At 35.1% G+C, this 20,413-nt stretch overlaps 2 protein-coding genes across 3 annotated transcripts; one reads left to right on the forward strand and one right to left on the reverse strand.

The window, feature by feature from the left end:
- Nucleotides 1–1,211: 1,211 nt before the first annotated feature.
- LOC140865382 (nifU-like protein 2, chloroplastic) lies at nt 1,212–3,628 on the forward strand. Its single transcript, XM_073270005.1, has 4 exons — nt 1,212–1,424; nt 1,532–1,619; nt 2,255–2,565; nt 3,068–3,628. Exons 1-4 carry the CDS (start codon nt 1,272–1,274, stop codon nt 3,257–3,259), a joined length of 744 nt encoding a protein of 247 aa, XP_073126106.1. The 5' UTR covers nt 1,212–1,271; the 3' UTR covers nt 3,260–3,628.
- An 802-nt stretch (nt 3,629–4,430) lies between these two features.
- On the reverse strand, nt 4,431–13,071 carry LOC140863222 (ribosome biogenesis protein BOP1 homolog). 2 transcript variants are annotated; one of them, XM_073266501.1, is made up of 18 exons: nt 12,785–13,071; nt 12,280–12,348; nt 9,756–9,926; nt 9,247–9,401; nt 8,985–9,102; nt 8,768–8,869; nt 7,974–8,127; nt 7,727–7,835; nt 7,528–7,630; nt 7,261–7,411; nt 7,055–7,187; nt 6,868–6,974; nt 6,723–6,793; nt 6,570–6,630; nt 5,852–6,079; nt 5,644–5,728; nt 4,884–5,062; nt 4,431–4,533 (listed from the first exon to the last, which is right to left on the reverse strand). In XM_073266501.1, exons 1-18 carry the CDS (start codon nt 12,983–12,985, stop codon nt 4,448–4,450), a joined length of 2,283 nt encoding a protein of 760 aa, XP_073122602.1. In that variant the 5' UTR covers nt 12,986–13,071; the 3' UTR covers nt 4,431–4,447. The 2 variants fall into 2 exon arrangements, with proteins under 2 accessions (XP_073122602.1, XP_073122603.1); XM_073266502.1 differs by having other exon boundaries at nt 12,273–12,348; nt 12,785–12,949.
- Between the last annotated feature and the right edge of the window lie 7,342 nt (nt 13,072–20,413).

Here is a 20,413-nt window from a genome sequence, read left to right on the forward strand (position 1 = left end):
AATTTTGATGGCTCCAACAAGTCTAATCCAGGTTGAATCGGCGGGTCATGGGGCGGGATGGGGTGCATCCAAAGAAAGACGAGACGAGTCTCAGGCTTAGTCAAATCCACCTTATTTCCGTCCGTGCAAGTAAAAAATAAATATTGTGTTTTTTTTTATTCAGAAATTAATGGTGTTGATCCTCTTAGTGGAACGAGTAAGAAAACACCAATTGTGGTTTTTCCTCTGTTATTTAGTTCTATAATGATTAATTCCTTTTTTTGGCTTCTAACTTCAAGATATTGTTGGTTAAATAAAAGCGCGATCATCAAATATTTGCTCGATCCTGCAATCACATTAAGACAATTTGGAATTAGGTTCGAGTTTGAGATTTGGGTAAAACATCACTTCTCATATTTGTAAAACAAAGAGGCGATATTTTAAAAGAACGCTCTCATTTGATAAAAGATATGAGTTTGGTCAATAATAGTATATTCGATTCTCCTTATCAATATCTTTTTGGATGAAATAAGTGTGTCCTATGCGTTTTATCTAATTAACAGAGTTTGCATGACGATTTACTCAATATACATTAAAGGGAATAAAGGGGTGACTCCCATAATCTATAAATACTATGCAAAATTATTATAAAATGCTATAATTATTATTTTTTCTAGATGAAAAAAAAAAAACCCCAAAAATTATCAACTTGCAAATATATTTATATATATATATACCTATATATTAAGTAAGAAGGTCTTATGGTCTCTTGGTACGAGCCAATAAATTAACAATTAAAAAATTATAAAAAAAAGTACTCTCCACTATTTCAATTTTTTTCCATCATTATGATTTAATTTTTTTAATTTAACTATTTCTTTTCTTTTATCTCAATTTTTTTTATTTAATATATAATAAAATCATTTTAATTGAAATTTTTTATTGAAATTTAATTTTATTATAAAATAAATTATTTAGCACGCATTGCGTGCAACAAATCGCTAGTATATATAAATCAATAGCACCTTAGTGATCCCTTGATATGCTTACTTTAAATAAAAAAAAAAAAAAACCCTCCAAAAATTATCAACTTGCAAAAATAAATAAATAAATAAAATAAAATATTTTTAAAAAAATTATGTATATACACATAAAACATTATATACACGCAATGTGTGCGCGCGGGTGTTAATACATACACGCACAATATATATGCCAAAAGCATGTGAAATTATAATTCTCACAAAGAAAGCAAATAAGAATCAGAAAATTCAACAGCCTATCGATTAACGATGCACGCAGCCATGGCCATGAATCATCCCCTCTGTTCAGGCCATTCCAGGCTCCATCAAACCCTAGAGCCCTCCTCTTCCTCTTCAACGTCTTCGTCCACCACACCCGCCGCCGTTGTTCTGTTTCGTCGCTCTGTCCCGCCGCCAGCAGAGGTCAGCTTGTTACTGTCTATCTTTTTGTGATTTGTATTTCCAATTCATCGGTATCGGCTGTTCTCCAATTTTTACTGAGGTGATGGCTGTTGATTTGATTTCGGCAGGTTTCGAGTTTCTTCGGCTCTCGTGTTCCGCTTTCGGGGAGGCTCAATCAGGTGCGGCGGGCGTCAGCGGGTGGTTTGCGGAAGATTGGTGAGTGCTTTTGCTTTCTTTGACTACGGTATTCATGACTGTGTTGATCATAAATTAGATTATTGATCACGGGAGTGAGTTTTAAAGTTAGTGGAGTTTGTTACGGTCGAATTAATTTAGCTACCGTATTAATTTCACGTTTCGCTAGAAGTGAAAATTGATTCGTATATAGTTTATGCACACTCTTAACTGATTGAAGCATGGGTTGTTTTTAGCAATTTTGTGTACCTGTCCTCAATCAATTTGGTGGAAGTAGTTATGCTTTCCGATTATATTCTTTTATATATTTCCACCATATGAACTGTGTTGTAGGGAAAAAAAAAAGGTTTTAACTTTTAAGTAAGGGTTCTTTTAGTCCTGATAATGAAATTGGCCGCTTTGTTTGTGCATGACTGGCACCATATGCAAATTTATATCCTGATTCTAGTTCTTAAAGTTTGATGACTTTCTTAGCTGATCCCTCGTTGCTCCATAAGATATCCTATTGAGTGGTATGAATGTACACTTGTACTCTCTGCATCTTAGCTGTTGTGTGCATCAAATAGTGTGGAGTTGGCAGACACCCACTCTGCTGAAACTGTTGCTCTGCCTGCTGACTGCCAAGTTAAAGTTCCCGAGTTGTATATTTCGTGCAGGCGTAAAAGCAGTTGCCATTCCTGAATCAGCCGTGGAACTACCACTCACGGCGGCTAATGTCGAGAGTGTGTTGGATGAAATTAGACCTTACCTCATAGCGGATGGAGGCAATGTTGCGTTACACGAAATTGACGGAAATGTCGTAAAACTGAAATTACAAGGTGCGTGTGGCTCATGTCCTAGTTCTACAATGACGATGAAACTGGGCATTGAGCGTCGACTTATGGAGAAGATTCCTGAAGTTGTTGCGGTTGAGGCAATACCTGATGGAGAAACTGGCCTTGAGTTGAATGAAGAAAACATAGAGAAGGTAAAATTCTCATTTTTCGTGTTCTATATCCTTAAATGTTTGTTGTTGAGTTATTTTTCAGCTACTAAAAATTGCTTTGGTGGTTTTAATTGTTTAACTTTTACTGTATTTCGACTCTATTATTTTTCCATCATTTGTCAAGCTTGCTATAATTCATCTCCGTTTGTTGAATTTTATCACATGAATATGCTCCGCCTTAGTTATTCTAAGATCTTGGGTGTGATAAGTGATGTTTTAAGGTAATAAAACAATTCAAATGATGCCGCATACCTTAGGCAAATTCGATTACCGCCATGCCTTGTTATTTGACTATTAAATCTACTAGGGTTTCGTACATGCTTCATAATTTGCATTAATAGCAGTTGATGACAATAATAATTCCAGAATCTTCCTCTTGAGAGTTGATTCCATGTTTCCTCGGACCATCTATTTTTTCAATTTTGATGGACATGCTAGAGAAATGATTGACCTAATTTTGTACATTATCACAAACTTTCTACAGGTACTTGAAGAAATAAGACCTTACCTCGTTGGGGCAGCGGGCGGAGATTTGGAGCTAGTTGCTATTGATGAGCCAATAATTAAGGTACGAATATCTGGTCCTGCAGCTGGTGTCATGACGGTTCGGGTGGCTGTGACTCAGAAACTTCGAGAAAAAATTCCTGCAATTGCAGCTGTTCAACTTTTGTCGTAAATCAATCACTTGAAGCTCTCTTTATGCCAAGTATTTCTCGAGACCCATAGATTTCTGCTGGGATGCTGACTGGAAGGTTAATCTTTTATATAAGAATCATGCATCTGAGTTGTACAATTTAGATGCAGCACACTTCGTCAAACGCTGCATTGTACGTGTATATCGATCGTGCCATTATTTACATCAGGAATTTGTGCTTAAATAAACTTATTCGACGGGTAATTCGCAAGTTTGCATCTTTTTTTTATTACATGTCGTAAAAATGGGGAACGGCCCATACATTTGGATGCGGACAACCAATTTTTTTTTGGGTCTGCGCTAATAGTGGCTTATGTAAGTTTTGGACTCAAATCAGTTTTTCTTTTCCTCGTCTGTCTTCGTTTTATGATTGGGTCCTCCCCACCAATAGTGGTCGGTGGCTTCTTTTTAATAACACGAACGGTTGGTTGGCTTGTTTTGTTTTGCTTTTTGTCATGCCATCACCAATTTTGTTGCTTGCACGCCAAATGAAAAAGTTACACACCGAAAATGATATTCCGTACGTAAAAAAATACATTATTAAGAAAACAGAAAGCACCATGGTGAGCATATTCTATGTTTGAATTCAAAACCTTTCTATATGAAGGAACGGTGGCCTTTTGGTAGTAACTAGTAAGCAGTAAGCACCAAGAACTCTTGATTCTTGAATGATAACTTGACCTGTGTAGTCACAAGTTATATCACCAAACAGAAACTCTTGGTTCAAATAATTCCAGTAAACTGTGGCTTACAATATCGCAAATAAGTCGTATAACAATGTTGTTTACAAGAATAAATAATCAATTTCAACTGAGGCAAAAACTGGTCGATCCAGACAACATTTTCATTTCTGAAGAAAGGAGATGCGCGAATAAAAACTTGAACCAAACGATGTAATCTAAACACACGTACTGTCCAGGAATGTGTTTGGCCACATTCTCCCCTTTCGGTAAAACTCAAGTGGCCTGGTATGATGCGGACTCAAGGCCAAATCGACGTTTTCATGATATCTCAACTAAACCAATTCTAAGATCTCGTCACACAATTGTTCCTCACCTCATATTATGTGAGCGAATTAATTTAATGACACCACCCCATCCATACTCGAAAAACAAGTGATGCCCGATTTAGATGGACTATCTATCTAGACTGCTTTCACACGTGTGGTGTTCAGTGACAATAGAGCTTGATCAAAGAATCCACCCCCGCGGTAAATAACCAAGGTTGCCTTGGATGGAACTTGCAGTCCAAGACACCTGCAAAAGTGACAACCACAAGTTGTTCAATAAAAAAGAAATATTCCAATACCAATCACAAGTAGTTATGGAAAAAAAAATTCTAATAGTAGAGGTACATCTCTGGGCTAATTACAGATCAACCTGAATTTTGTCCAAGACATAACCGTATATTTCAGGTTAATAATGACTTATCAGCCAACATGATGCATATATAAAATGGCGAATTGGCAAAGCTAAGGGTTGTCAAATTGTCCGGGCACTTGTCAAATTGTCCGGGCACAAATCTATTAAGGCTTGATTCAGAACAGAAACTAGCTCTTGGATTACTGCAACAAACACTAAGCAACGGATTTTAAAAAATTAGTTACCTCTTCCATCGGCACTGGCATGCCCTCGAAGAATCTCCAAGGGGACAATTAATGGGTTCTGATTCAGATCTGAATAAACCATTCCGTGAAATACATATGCAGTGCAATCATCAGAGCATGAGGCAAATAAAGGGTAGTAACGATGGTAGGCCACCCCAGTAATGTCCTTTGAATGACACCTGCAAATTTAGGCTAATGTTATAATGTTGCACCACAATTTTTTGAGGGAATATAAAATATAGTTGGGAACCAGTTTCTAAATTCTCTTTCTGGCTTCTTTCCAGCAAGAGGAAAAAATGGAATCAAAAGAGCAAGTGAATGACACCTTTCTCAGGTTCCGGATTTCACAGAACAAAATGAGGATTTTGACCAGATACCTAAATGATCTAAATCTTGAATGAAACATTGCAAGGCCTTTTGTAAAAATCCCAATCTACATAACAATGACCGAATACATGTACAGCACAGGTAAAAATACTGATTGGGTGACACATAAACCTGCCAACTTTAAATATTTTACATTTTTCTGCTTTTACAACCTAAAGCCAGAAGATAGTGTATCACCACATTGTTTTCATTATTGCGGAATCCTAATTAATCATACTTTAAATTACCGTTTCTATAGCCAGCTAGATAACTCCACAACTTGATATCAACCGATAATATCATAAGAACTTCACGAGGATCAATAAAAACTCCAACTCTTTCATTCCGTTATTATAACTAAATTTTAAGAATATTAACTTATGGAGCTACATACCTGAGAACTCTGTAAGGTCGAGATGAAAGGTCCATGTCAAACCAGCACAATTTTCCATCTTTACTTCCCACAATGACATTATCACCTGCAAACCATGAGACACAAATGTTAAAATTGTACCCTAAACGCGAGTCTCATAATGCATCACCAAATGTTGCAACTGAAGAGCATTCACAATGTAAACAATGACAAGGAGATAAGGATGTACCAGCAGGATGGATAGAAATGGAAGAAATTTCACGGACTCCGGCATCAAGCTTTTTAACAAGTTTTTGCTTTAACATATCATACACGCGCACACTCTTCTTTGTTGCAGTAAAAAATATGGATCTAGTTGGATGAAAAGCAGTTGCCACTGGAATTCCTTTTGTCCTGAATGGGATTCGTTGAGTAAGTTTTTTGGACAGCTGGTGGATCAACACTGATCTTGATTCACGTTCAACTAAGTTAAGAAACGACTATGGCCAAAGTGAAACATATATTTATATATTCAAAGTTACATCATGATCTCAAATCCCAAAAAGAACGGAAAAATTCAAATTCAAGAAGCAACTAGCACACTAAGTATGCATAGCCAACTGCACTTGCTGCAGAATGCAATCAAGAAACTTCTTCAGAGTGCATACTTCTTCCCCACCACTGCAGCCATTCCCTTCAATAAGGTGATTACTGGCATTTGAATTTGTAATTATAGTTTTGCCAAAGGAACTGAAGGCTCTTGAGAGACAGCATTCCATAATTTTCATTCCACCCCTTAACATCAAGATACTTGCCACACCCAAGTACCCAACACGGTGAAATGAAGCCTTACCAGAGTATGCCTTTACATAATGACGAAACATGGAGAAAGAACAGAGGGAGATTTCAATTAATCAAAAAGTGGTCAGCATTATGTACTTAAAAAATCATAGTTAGAAAAAGGATATCAGATGGCGCGAGTGTTGACAAATAGTCTCCTTTGCGATGCCATTCCACTTTAGTTACAGCCTGCAATCCACGACATTTCATAAAGAATATTAACCAGAATTGCATTACCCAAATCTAAGTTGAATATCAAAACAATAAAACACATGAATTACCTTGAAGTGCTTCAACCTGATTCCACCATGCTTATCATCTTGACACCAGTCGACAATGGATGCACTTATATCTGGGAAGAGAACAAAATGTGAATGTCAAAATTGTAAGGTTGCATAAAAACCAAAGTATCTTACTCGTACAGACCATTTTCACCAGTTGCTTTTTGGGGCTCAAAATGGAGAAGCTCTTCGATATTTTCCTGTTCTTCATCATTTCCAACTCTGGTGTTTAAGAGAAATACATCGTGTCCCCTATTAAACAGCAGGAACTCATAAATACAGAAACATCCATTTAAAATCAATGCAACTAAAATCTCATTTATTGCTCTTACACTGCCACTGCTAATATAGAAAGAGTAGGCAGAGGATTCCATGCAACTTCCTCGATTGCATCACCTAGATCCCAGATCCGAAGACACCTTCCAGTTTCAACTTCCCAAATACGAACAGTTCCATCCTTTGAACCTGGATAACGACAAATTAGGTTAAACCCTGTTGTTTGTGCATTTCTTAAAGTTTGAACAAGAAAATGACAAACCAGAAGCAATCCATTGTCCCGTGGGTTCTGTAGAAATGGATGTGACAGGACCCTTGTGACCCTTGTACTCAAGATAACGTGTTGTTGGATATGGTTTAAGGTCTTTCCGGCTAGGCAACTTTGGTTTCAAGGACTCGGGATCAATGTTAAGCTGGAAAAATTGACCGCAAAATAAGTTGCTATAAACTAGAGGTTTTTGCTAAAATTTTAAACCAAAGAAAGAATCAGTCTGAAGAATTTTGAAAAATCATTCTTCCTGATACATACGCGTTTCTTGCGAACTCGAGGGCACAAGTAAAGATCCAAACAGCGATCAAAAGTGTCTTGGACAGCTTTTTCATATGCAGGAACCGCTCTCAAGGACTTGAACCTACATTTTCATACAAACAAAAATTTTAAATTTCTAACACAAAACATAAACGTAAAGGGATACAAATAAAAGAAAGATTATTGAAATGAAGAATACTGTTTAGGAATAAATTTAGGCCGGTCTTCCTCAAACATAAGCTGGTAAGAATTTACTTCTTCTTGTGTTGGAATGTATTCAAGAGAGGGATTATATGATTCATCGTGACCTGAAATAATAATTTTGATTAGAAGCAAAAAATGTATATCTAAACGATAAGTAGGGAAAGGATGTAAATTCTTTATTATGCAACAAACTAATAAGTGACATCTTTTCATATCCCAAGCCATATCTACCAGAAATATACCTGGCAATTTAGGTTTTGGCGCAGGTATATAAGCCAATCCCTGTCTGTCAGCAGTGGAATCATCATCCCACAAAGCATAAAACCGAGGCTCTTCCTTAGGTTTGTCATCAAATTTAATTAACCCCTTTCGAATGGCACGGACATACCGTAGAACCTGTAAGTCAAAAAAAAAAAGATGGAATCAGCTTAAGCATAAATGCTACAGTTCCAATGAGACCTCAACATATGAAATTCATCTGTCACTCTAACATACCCATTGAGCATGCCCGTGGATTAGGATATTAAACCTAAGCGAAGAGAAAAAGTACGATCATCTAAAACCATTTGAATAAACAAAACATGCTAAAGACAAAAGAGCCTCAAAGTACGATCATCTAAAACCATTTTTTTAACCAACTCTTCGATATTTTCCTGTTCTTCATCATTTGTAATACAAACAGTGATAGGGTTATTACTGTTTGTATTATAAATGTCATTTGAAATTTGAAAAGGCAAGTTGGTTAAAAAAAATGAGATTTTTGGAAAAGATTTGGGGTTCCGAATAAATAGGAAAACATCATTACAAGATAAACGAAGTACAGCCTTATCATCTCACCATGTATTTGATCCCATACATCAGAAATTCGTTAAACAAGCCAAATAATTAGTAAATAATAAAGGGACAGGGACATGCAAAGACTAATTTGTTACCATCTGGCCAATAGTTCATATAAAAGGAAAGGAAACACAAAAAACTTCTGCCAGAGACATTATGTATATATTATGATACGGCGGCAAATTCCATGGCTAATTACCATTTTATTTTCCCACTTGGAAGGAATGAAACGCCTCTTTGGTTCTGGTGCATTAGAGATTGGATGCTTAGCACCATCCCAAGCAAACCAATCCACGTAAGGCTGCGGCAAAGAGAATAATTATAAGAAGTTTCTCTTGGTAAAGAGAGAAATTAATGCATAATCTACAGAAGATTTCCAAATCCAAAAATAAAATAAACATAAGACATGTACGCACAGCATATGGATCAAACTCCGCATGTGGTGCCTTTCCTTTTAATAATCTGCGAACAAGTTTAGTCTCCTCTTTCGTCAATTCCACTTCTTCGTCATTATATTCGTCATATATCTTACGCCTGAACACAAGAAACCAAAGATCAATTGAATGTTGATCATCAACAAAGCATCAGCAATCCAAACACGTATATCTGCCACACAATCGAATGTATAATAAGAAACTCAGATACAATCAATAAATTTATTTAAATTTATGAACCCACCAATTCTTTGAGTCATCAGCACTTGCAAGAAAGGAATCCAATTTACTTTGTCTTTCCTTTTTCTTGATCTTCTTTCCAGATAGATCATATCCGATATGTTCCTCATCCTTGTACCATTTCAGTGGAACATCTCCAACAGTGTTACGAGGCGCAACCTGATTTTGTCCAAAAAAGAAAAGGAAACAACTTTCAACAACTAAAAAAATATATACAGGAAAGGCAGTAACAAGTAAAATGCTGCAATTCACTCTCTATATACTATCATTAACCATGTCAATAAGTTAAACGAAAAAGACAACTAATAACCGAAAGATGTTAAATTAATGAGAGGATGCGAGAAAAATTGGTTTTATATAGCATACACATGAAAGTTCGTGTAAACTGATCAAGAAGTATAAAACTAAATTATGAAATCAAACTCATCATCATCTGACGAATCACTCCCCTCTAGCATATATATGAAAGTTCGTGTAAACTGATCAAGTATAAAACTAAATTATTAAATCAACCTCATCTTCTGAGGAATCACTCTCCTCAAGTACTTCACGGGAGTTCTCACTTTCATCAAGCTTGCCTTCACCATCATTATTGTTATCATCACTGGCACTACCTCCACTCCCATGTCCATCATCATCACTACCAGTCCTAGGATTATCACCATCACCAGAGTGAACAACTTCCTGTCATTATTACCAAAAACAGATCAATATAAATACAAAATCCAAATATGAAACAAAAGTGATTACCCTTCGTCTTTCAAACAAAAAAGGCACATCATCTGCACAAACATATCCTTATTTATTTGTGATAACGGACCAATCATAAGTTCTTTCATAAATTAATGTACAAACAACTAAGTGAACATTTTTCAGTCCACAATTCATCACACAAACGCCTAAAACTGTTGTGTATGGAATAACCATGAGATGAAATTGCTCAGCTCCAAAAAAATTAGACATCCTCATTCCTCAAACCCTGTGGTAGAAAAAGCTCATTATTGAATGGGACGCCCATCCAGAAGAAGAAAAACGGTAAATGGTTTAAAGGTCAGCAGGCAGGCAAAGAAGATTTGTGACCATCAAATTTCGAAGTAAGACTTCCGAGCATAGAAGGAAGTACAGCAGCTCTTTGAGTTAAATTTCTAAAAGTCTTTAGTAAAATTAGTGAGTATTACCAAAAAACTGAGAGAAAATCAAGAAAGAGCATTGAAACTGAGAGAGAGAGAGAGAGAGAGAGAGAGAGAGAGAGAGAGGGAGGGAGAGAGAGAGAGAGAGAGAGAGGGAGAGAGATGCAGTAGAAATTTCTAATTATTCTACGCCTTTACAGCTCCAGGTAAAACTTACAGTGGAATTATGGAATTTCTAACTTCACTATCCACTCACCAATCCGTAGGCTCTAAACGAAAAGACGATTAAGATGGGACAAACAGACAAATAACAGAACTAAATAACTAGGGGTGTTCACGATTTGGTTAACCGACCGAAACCGAAAATTCGGTTTAAACCGAAAACCGAACCATAAATTAGGTTTGGTTTTTAGTTTTTCAGATTTTCGGTTCCATTTTTTTGATTTTTTTTTGTTTTTCTTAAAAATAATTTTTTATATTTTTAAATAATTTATTTTTATTAATAATTAATAATAAATATAAATATATATAAAAAATTTAAAAAGTGAAAATTCGGGTAACCGAAAACCGAACCGAAAATTCGGTTTTTAACCAAACTGAACCGTGAAATTCGGTTCGGTTTTCAGTTTCAGATTTCGAGTGAATATTTTAGTTCGGTTAACCAAAATTCCGGTTCGGTACGGATTAAATGAACCCCCATAGAAATAACTATTGCTCACTAACAATATATTCATCCAATTTCAGAACATTAAAAAAAAGCACAAAGGAAGTGACTATGTTTGGGCACCTACTTAGGAAAAATAAAAACATGTCAAAAAACAGATTCCCATGTTTTTTATTTCAAAAATGTGGCAATTTATTGTTTTTATAATATAAAATGCCTCCTCTATTCGTCATTTTTCTACAAAATAACCACTTTCATATAACTCAAATTAGAAATAGAAAAACTACTGTAATTCTTGATAATCAATTTGGCATCAAAAATGAAAATAGCACAGAAATAAACCGTGGCCCGTGAATCATAGCTATTCTAAGTTTAGTTTAATATTTGTCTCTTTGATAACCATTCCTTTTACTTTATATTTTAAATGTTAAATTATTTTAATATTTCCATTAAAATAGATTTTCTTATGATTTGTATGACTAAGCATATGATTGATTTCATTCCTTATTTCAATTAATAATTCATGTAAAATTTTTATAAACATCAGCATTTATTTTTAGCAATAGGAATTGCTGCTGATTTTATTAAAATAAAACCTATTTACCAGTATCTTTTATTCTTTTTCAATCAGAAACAATTAACCATCAAGGAGATTTTGTTGACTCTTCAAAAAAATAACCCTTTTTCTTCAACTTAAAAAAAGATTTTTGCTAGACACATGTCACACATCGCATGTTATTTGTTTCTTGAGGAAAAAATTATATTTCCATGAACACAAAACCAAGAAAGAGAAACACGAAACAAAAAACAAAAAATTTGTGCCAAAGGTTTTACACTCAATATTACATGGCATTCATAAATACACAAGAGAGTGAACAAATATGCACAAATATATATTGAGTTTCAGTCGAGGCTTTTCCATGTGGAGTACACACACAAGTTTTAGTTTTAAAGTCCTCTTAAACTATACGCTGCACATTTACTGCAAGCAGACACTTGCAAATGAGGGGCGAAAATGTTCAACCAAATACTTCATAATTTGCAAGTTCACTGATAATTGCAAGTTGTCGGTACCAAAGGTTTTGTTTGCATCCGATAGTGTTATCAAAACAACTGTAAAGTAAATTTCACATATCCAAGACTCGAGATTTAACTTTAGAATTTAAAGCATAAAATAAACATCGAAGAATATGGATCGCGAGGAAATCAAATACAAATCGAAACCAAGGGAATTACCATGTACCTCATCCTCAGAGACTTGGCTAAGCTCTGATCCAGATTCACTTGCAGTGAATTCACCCTCAGATAGGCTCTACAAGAAATAAAAACAAATCACAATCACAAAAAATGTCATTGCTTACAAATGGAATATCGCCTTCAACTTAGTTTCACTCGGGGTATCACATGAATGGAATAGAACTAAGAGGTAATATTCAGTAGCATAATAGCCTATCTAAACAATTACCAATTTAGTTCAACAATTTTAACTGAAATGAAATACTATTTCTTCCGCTTTTTAACAATCAAATTGAAAACTTCTTTAAATTTCAATACTGTAGCTAACTGGGACCTCCAGCAACACGGTCTTCGGAAGATTAATCATCACTCGAAGCCTAGTCCTTTCAAAATCAACTAACGCATATTCGCACCATTCAACAGTAAGCTCCGTGAGCTCAGTCAGAAACCAAACAAAAATCAGATGACCGCAATACTTTTCACCGCAGTAATTGCCGAAGCATGAACAATACCTCATCATCGACACCATCTTCAGAACCCGAATCAAAAGGCGAATCTTCCGAGCTTTCTGCTGCGGCTTCTTCAGCTTCTTTTATTCTGCTTAGAGTCTCTTCAATGTTTTTATCTTTCAAATGTTCAACTTTCTTCCTTTGTTTATCATCTTTCTTCGGCTTCTCGGAATCAATTGCTTCCTTTCGCGGCTTCCTCCCCATTCCGCGCGTCTGAGTTCGTGTGGGGGGTTGGGGTGTGAATGAAGGGTAGGAAGCAGGGGAGTGAGAGGAATTAGGGTTCTAACAGAGGTTTTAGCAAAGGGCTTCCCAAATTTGTTTGCTTTGAGCCATCAATATTGGAAAACATGTTTGGGTTGGCCCAATTGTAAGACAACGGGCCTGTTTGTGATAATAAAATCATAATATTCGTCTAGTGGGTCAAGATCTAAATTATTTATAGAAGTTATTCTTTTTCTTTTTTTTTTTTTTGCGTGATACAAATGTATACATATTAAATTTTTATAAAAAAATATAATTATATTGGAATTTTTTTTTTTCCATATGGTGGAGTTTTATTTTCTTATAAAGTATTGTGCAAAGGGATGTTTGTGATGTTCCTGTCTCAAATGAGAAAAATTAAAGCGTTGAGGATGATTTCTACAAAGAAATTTTATGACAACTTGAGTTAATTGTTTTTTGTAAAGTGTGGACGAATACGAAATGGTTGTTATAAGAGTTCATTGTGTTGTCACACATTCTGTGCAGTCGCGCTTGGATTCGGAGCTTGATATAACATCATAGATAAGTATATAATTTACCAATTGACATCATATAAGGTTGGCATCCTCACTTTTACACGTAACTTTTAATTGTCTTGTTTTGATTATCTTGTTGTGTGGATTGGGGATGGCAATAGGCCGGGTTTAAACTCGATCCCGCATCAAACCCGCCTATGCGGGTCCACAAGCGGGTCCGGGGCCGCCAAAGTATATATTTATATATAAATTTAAAATATACATGTATATATATAAATATAAAATATATATGTAATATTAATAATATATAATTATATTTTTATACTAAATAATTAATATTTTATCCATAGTTTGAGTGTATAATATTATTGAATTGAAATGAATTTATTTTATTATGATATGTTTAGTATAAAAATATATCATTATAATGTTTTTTTTAGCTTAAAAGTATTAATTAATTACAATTTGATTAATTTAAAATTGTGAGAATATTTTTTTGTCTTAAATATTATAAATATATATTTAAAATTAAATTTAATGTTTTTTGTTAATTTTAAACTTTTAAATTTTTTAATTTAATAAATTTAAAATTATTTAATTAATGGCGGGTCCAATGGGTCTAACCCGGATTGGACCCACCGGGTTCGTTGGATGGGGCGGAGCGGGTCCAAAGGGAGGCGGGGCAGGTCCTGGATTTATCCAAATTGCCCCAAACCTGCCTCGTTGTCATCCTAGTGTGGATATTATCTAGATTAGTTAGTTGTTTTGATTTGTTTGGATTAGTAATGATTAATTGTTGATGACAAATATTGTTATCATGATATTATAATGTGATATATGATTAGAAGATAATCTTATAGCATTGAGCAAGTTATCAAAAGTATCAAGGTGATATAAATTTGATATTGATAAGCATGAAGATAAAATATGGTGAAGATATCTCTTGAAACAGACTGATGAGTGCAGGACGAATTTTGGATAAAAAAACATGTTGTGTTCTACTAAGTGTCCCAACATACAGTGAGACGAGCTGAGAAAAATATCATGAAAATTCATTCTGAGTTCAGAGTACAAGCTTTATCGTAGTACAGACTTACAAGTGAAGGTTGTGATACATTCATCCGGAGAGGAAGGTGACGTTCTCGGGAGATAACAATCCATCGCATCGAAGAGATTTCGAAGAGAGCGAAATCAAAGATGAGTGGTGCTCTCCAAGTGAATCTGTTGAAAGTGTATATCACAGAGGCGTCATAAAAAGAGCGAGTCTTTTTGTTATTAAATAATTCCTTACGTGATTGTAACATATTCAATTTTAGTGGATCAATTTGCTATATAGGCGTGGTCCCCGTAGATGTAAGTATTTCGACCGAACTACGTTAAAATCTTGTGTCTTTATTTTTTATTGTGCTACGTGCGTATCCTAGAAATAATGCTAATATAAAAGACACATAAACTTCAAATTAAATACGGGTTTCACCCACAAAATCCAATTTTGTTAATGTTAATGTCTCAAGTGTTAATTCAAAAACTATTTTTTTAAAAAAAAATGTTAATTCAAAAACTACAAGAAGAATTTCTTGTTGTTAAGGAAAATTTTAATTCAAAAACTACAAGAAAAATGTCCAGTTGTAAATGTTGGAATACGTTCTCGGATCCGTAGATATGATACCCAAGACAGCGGAAGGTTTAAAATTTTTATTTTCTGATTTAGAACGATTCCAGATCGTGGGTATCAAATCCTTACGATTAAAACAAATAAGTAAAATAATACAAGATTAATTTTTACCTCTCAAGTCTCAACTTGAGGTTATGGACTCCAACAGATTAAATCTGCTCTTCTTGTATATCCCAGGAACTGATGACTCGATCGATCAACTCCCGAATCAGGTCCACAAACAGAAATCTAAACCCTCTGACAGACTGCACTAGAAAGTCTATCAGAAGTTTTTATGAAGAGAATTAACAGATTTGATCTGTTAAACCAGACTGCAAATTCGAAAATTTGCAGACTGAAAATTTCGAACAGGGGAAGGGGAGATTTCGGCCACCCTAGGGAGAGTGCTCTCTAGGGTTTCGAAATTTATGAGCTGAATTGTGTAATTTTTGTACTTCAATAACTTATTTATAACATGGGCTGCTAACAGCTTAGGGCACATTAGTCATAAGTTCAAACTTGACAAGAAAAGCCCGCATGTTCAGAAATTAATATAAAATTCATCGTGACTCAAATTTATAAACCAATTTTAGCAATGTGTACATAAACCTTTTTTGCATATTTTAAAGTCAAGATAAATTTTCTGAATCCGAATTCAGTGGTTTCCAAAAATGACATCCATATATCATTTTAGGAAATCTCACTCCCTCTACTCATTAATCAGAAGTCATACTTCTCATTCACTAAATTTAATTCATTAAATTTAATTATCTCAACGGGGATTAGAAATCTATTACTTGTGTAACCCTCAATGGTTCAGGGATACAGCTAGCCGTGGGCCCACAAATTCTTTGTGACTCAGAACAACAATTTCCGACTTGCCCATCGAATCATGGTAAGAGCGCCTAGCAACATCGCCTCATGATTCCCTAGGTATCACTGATAGTGCCTGCAAGAACCAGTGAGTTTTGGTTAGCGTACAGTACGGTCTCTTCATCCATATATCCTGATCGAATCAACAACCATTGGTATATCGAGAGTCGTTCGAGATTCGATAATTATGCAATGCATCTTGAAAATCAAATAGTGACATCGCATGTGCAACTAGGAAACCAAGTAACCTAAAGCACATCATGTACTCTGGCCAGAGATTTGTCACACTAATATCTCTTCAGATCGCATAGGATATCCACACTCGTAAGCGTGTGGTGAATCCTTGACAACAAATCATTGACTCCTCTATGTGTCGTAACTGTACCCAATCCCGACACCTGATGACCCTCATAGAGTCGGTAAACGAGTCAAAGTACAGTACTAGCATATAGAGTCTCCATGATGTTTCAAGTAGTAAGGACTAATGATGTACAACCAAAATCACGAAATTTTCCACTCAATTAGTGAAAATCACTTGGAAAGTCCGAATAGGGTAGTTCGATCATTCATCCAATGAATATCCATTTGCATGCTTCGAAAATCTCTATGTTCCATACCAATGAAACGTGGTGCTTGGCATCGCAAATGTTAGTCTCAATCTTGAGCGATCCTTATCCTTATTGCGGACGACTCAATTGACTAGGAACTGGTTTAGAATATACAGTGATTATAAGATGTGTTTCATGATAGTCATCCATATCCACTATCATATCTTGCATGCACTTTAGTATATTCAAGGTCTTTATCTAAACATCGTATAGCATGTCACAACATAACAATATGATAAAAGATAAAGTAAATTCCAATACATAGTGTAAATTATATTAAATAAAGATTGTTTACAAATAGAGTCAAAAAGGCCATTAGCCACAAGTTGGCTAACAGGGCACCCACTCTTTCAGTAAATTGTAAGCCTTGGTAGCATCAAAGCACCAACAAAATCCTTCATATAAAGAGGTGGGATGGACGTTAGAACTATAAGTAATTTTAGTATTTTTCTCTTAATCTCTTCCCCTTATTGTGAGCAGATTGAAATGAAATTTTGAATAGTTAAACTAAAATTAGGAAGTTGAGACAGTTAATTTGTTTTATGTTGTTTTTTCCCCTTTCTGTTTGCTTGCTATCTGTATTTTTTAAAAAAATGGGATCATTACACTTTTATCTATGCTTTATAATGTTTTTTATTCTATTAATAATGAATGAATCTGTGTTTCTTTTTTTTTTTTTTTTGAAAGAAACAAGCATTTCATAAAGATCAAGAACGATCGCCGATTACAAGCTTACTAATAAACAAAGGATTACAGTCATTGAAATCCAAAGTTCCGTGAAGTCCATGTGAGGCCAAAAGGTGTGCTACACCATTAGCTGAACGCTTGCAATGAATGGCCTGAAATTCAGAAAACTTTGATCCGAGAAGCCGAATGTAAGAGATTAATGGTTCATCATTTGCAATCTGGAGATTGAGATTGATAGAATCAATCACGTTGCTAGCATCGGACTCGAGAATGACGTGAGTCCAATGGAGTTTTGAAGCCAACAACAATCCTTCTCGAGCAGCTAGAAGTTCTGCTACATGTGCTGTAAATGTACCTTCAATACTCATGAATTGTGTCTTCAGAACTATACCATGATCGTCCCTAATTACAGCCCCAAAGCCCACTCGAGGAAATCCTGGCATCACCGCCGCATCCACGTTAATCTTAATAAAACCAGGCGAAGGTGCAAGCCAATAAGTAGACTGATATTGGGATGAGATTCTTGATGAAACCACATATTGACAGGCCAAAAATTGAGGCGCCATAGTAAGATGGCACGCGAGAGGACTTCGAGTGGAGATAGCGATCGGCCTTCATGACAGAAATTGTTCCTATCAAGCCAAATGCTCCAAGATATCATTGAAAAATTCCCAAGATCATCTTCATTCCCATGTAATGAGACCCAACACCATAGGTCCATGAACGATAGACCCTTAAATCGAGACAAGATCGGCCATAAGGAAGAGATAGACCATACAGCTTGTGCACAAGAACATAGCCAAATAACATGAAAGCTGTGTTCTGGGAATTCAGAGCAGCGTGGACAAAGATTGTTGGTGGTTATACCCCTCATTTCCAGGTGGAAATAAGTGGGTAAGATTGCATGAATGGCCTTCCAGATGAAGATTTTAATCTTGTTCTGTAGCTTTAACTTCCAAAGTTTCTGGAAAACTTCGAATTCCCTCCCTCAGATCCATCGCTACATCCCCACCTCATTTCCCATAGCTAGATGATAACCAGACTTCACAGAGTAAATACCATTAGAATTGTAATGCCAAATGATTTTATCACTACCAGACAAAGCATAGATGGGAAATTTTTGAAATTCTTCTTGATAAATAGGCCAAAATATTTCCTTGATAAGATTCCAATTCCACATACCTGTATCTGTTCTTAGGTCCTTCACCTTCATATTTTCAGATTGTGCTGCCGGAGTTGTGATGGGTTTGAATGTGTATGGCCTCAAAAGCCAAGGGTCTTTAAAAACTCGAACTGAGGAGCCAGAACCAATCCTCCATCTCAGCCCTTTTTTCAACAAACTACAACCCCAAAGCAGGCTTCTCCAAACATAGGATGGGTTGGAAGTTGGAGGATTGGTTTTGTGTTTATACCCCTCATTCAACAAACATAGAATGAATCTGTGTTTCTAGATTACGTAAGTTGTAATTTTTTTTCCTTATTTCTTTAATTTTGTTTATCGAAATCTATCATATGATTGCTTAGAGCATCTCCAATGATGGTTCAAAATTGAAGGTTCAAATTTTGAACCAAAAAAAATGAACCCACTACCATTATGGGTAGTGGGTTCATGGTTCAAAACAAAAACATGATTCAAATATATGAACCATGTTCATATATGTATTTTTCTGAAATTTTTTATGGAAGAGTGCACGAAAATGCTTATCTTTTATTTTCTTTTTTTTAAAATATTTTTTTAACCTCATTTCTTTTGTGAAATTTTTTCACAATTTTTACTTATTACGTTATATCAGAAATGATACCCTGCACACCTGTGGGCGCCTGCCAACGTGGCGCGCCCACAACCACACAAATTTTTTATTTTTTTTTACAAAAAACGGCTGATCAATCATGAACCGCCACGTAAGCGGAATTTACTAAATTATTAAAAATTGATATATGATTAAGTAAATTATATAAATTAAAATTATTATCATAAACATTTATTTAGTTATATAATTTAAAATTATTACTATAAACAATTCAATGTGATTTTTTTAGGGAGAATTGGAAATAAATCCCCAATCAAAATCAAAAGTTGAAGATCAGTCCCTGTGTCATAACTTTTTATTCTGCACTCCCCGTTGGCCCAAAAAATTTATATCCACATCCCTCTTTCATCTTTTATCTCACTTTTCCTTTTTTTTTTATTATTATTATATTATTTCTTATTCCTCCACCTACTTTGTTCACCCAATTTCACGCCTCATATCAATCCCTAGCCAACCCCACTTATGCAATTTGATCTATTTTCTTTCCTCCCAATTTCTACAATGTCCGGTCAAGAAAACTAATTTTTTTGCCACCAATTTTCTTATCCTCTAGTGAACATCAAGAACCCACTAATTTGTGACACCTACGGGAAACAATAAGAATCAGGAGACGAAGGGAAGCCAAGAAGCGAGGAAAATGAGTTTCTTGTTATCTAATTGTTCGATTTGTCCAATATCTTATGAGATTTGTGCTTAATTAGTTTAATCAGTGTTTCGCTTCAAATCCTCTCATTTTTCTTTGGTGATGATTTGTCACTTTACTTGTTGGAAATCTGTTGGTTTAATAACATTATCTTTGGAGTGAAATGAATTTAAGCTTGTTTTCAAAGTTGTAATAATAACAATAATAAAACAAGAGCATGAAATGGACTAAAGTAATACAATCCATCAAAAAATCAGCCTCAAGGTCCCTAGCCAAAACATTTGAAGCTAAAATATGTATTTAGTCCTCTCTCAGTTGTCTCAAAACAACTCCCGTTTATATTTCTCAGAAGGTATACTACAAGTATGCATTAATCTTTATAATTCACATATAATTTTTGTTGTTGTCCTGATAATCTAGAATCGAGTTTATGACAATCATGTCAAAATATCAATATTTTTCACCTATCTTAGTGTATCAACCAGTGTCACTATCTTTATTTGGAATTGGAATGTGAAAGTCTTTTTATTTGTCGGTGAGTGCACACATGAAAACGATACTGACAGAAACTTTGGTTGAGCCTAACCCTACCTTTTATCTCGTCTCTGCCAATTTCCAT

The sequence above is a fragment of the Henckelia pumila genome, chromosome 4 (genome assembly GCF_033568475.1).
Source record: "Henckelia pumila isolate YLH828 chromosome 4, ASM3356847v2, whole genome shotgun sequence".
Classification (NCBI taxonomy): domain Eukaryota; kingdom Viridiplantae; phylum Streptophyta; class Magnoliopsida; order Lamiales; family Gesneriaceae; genus Henckelia; species Henckelia pumila.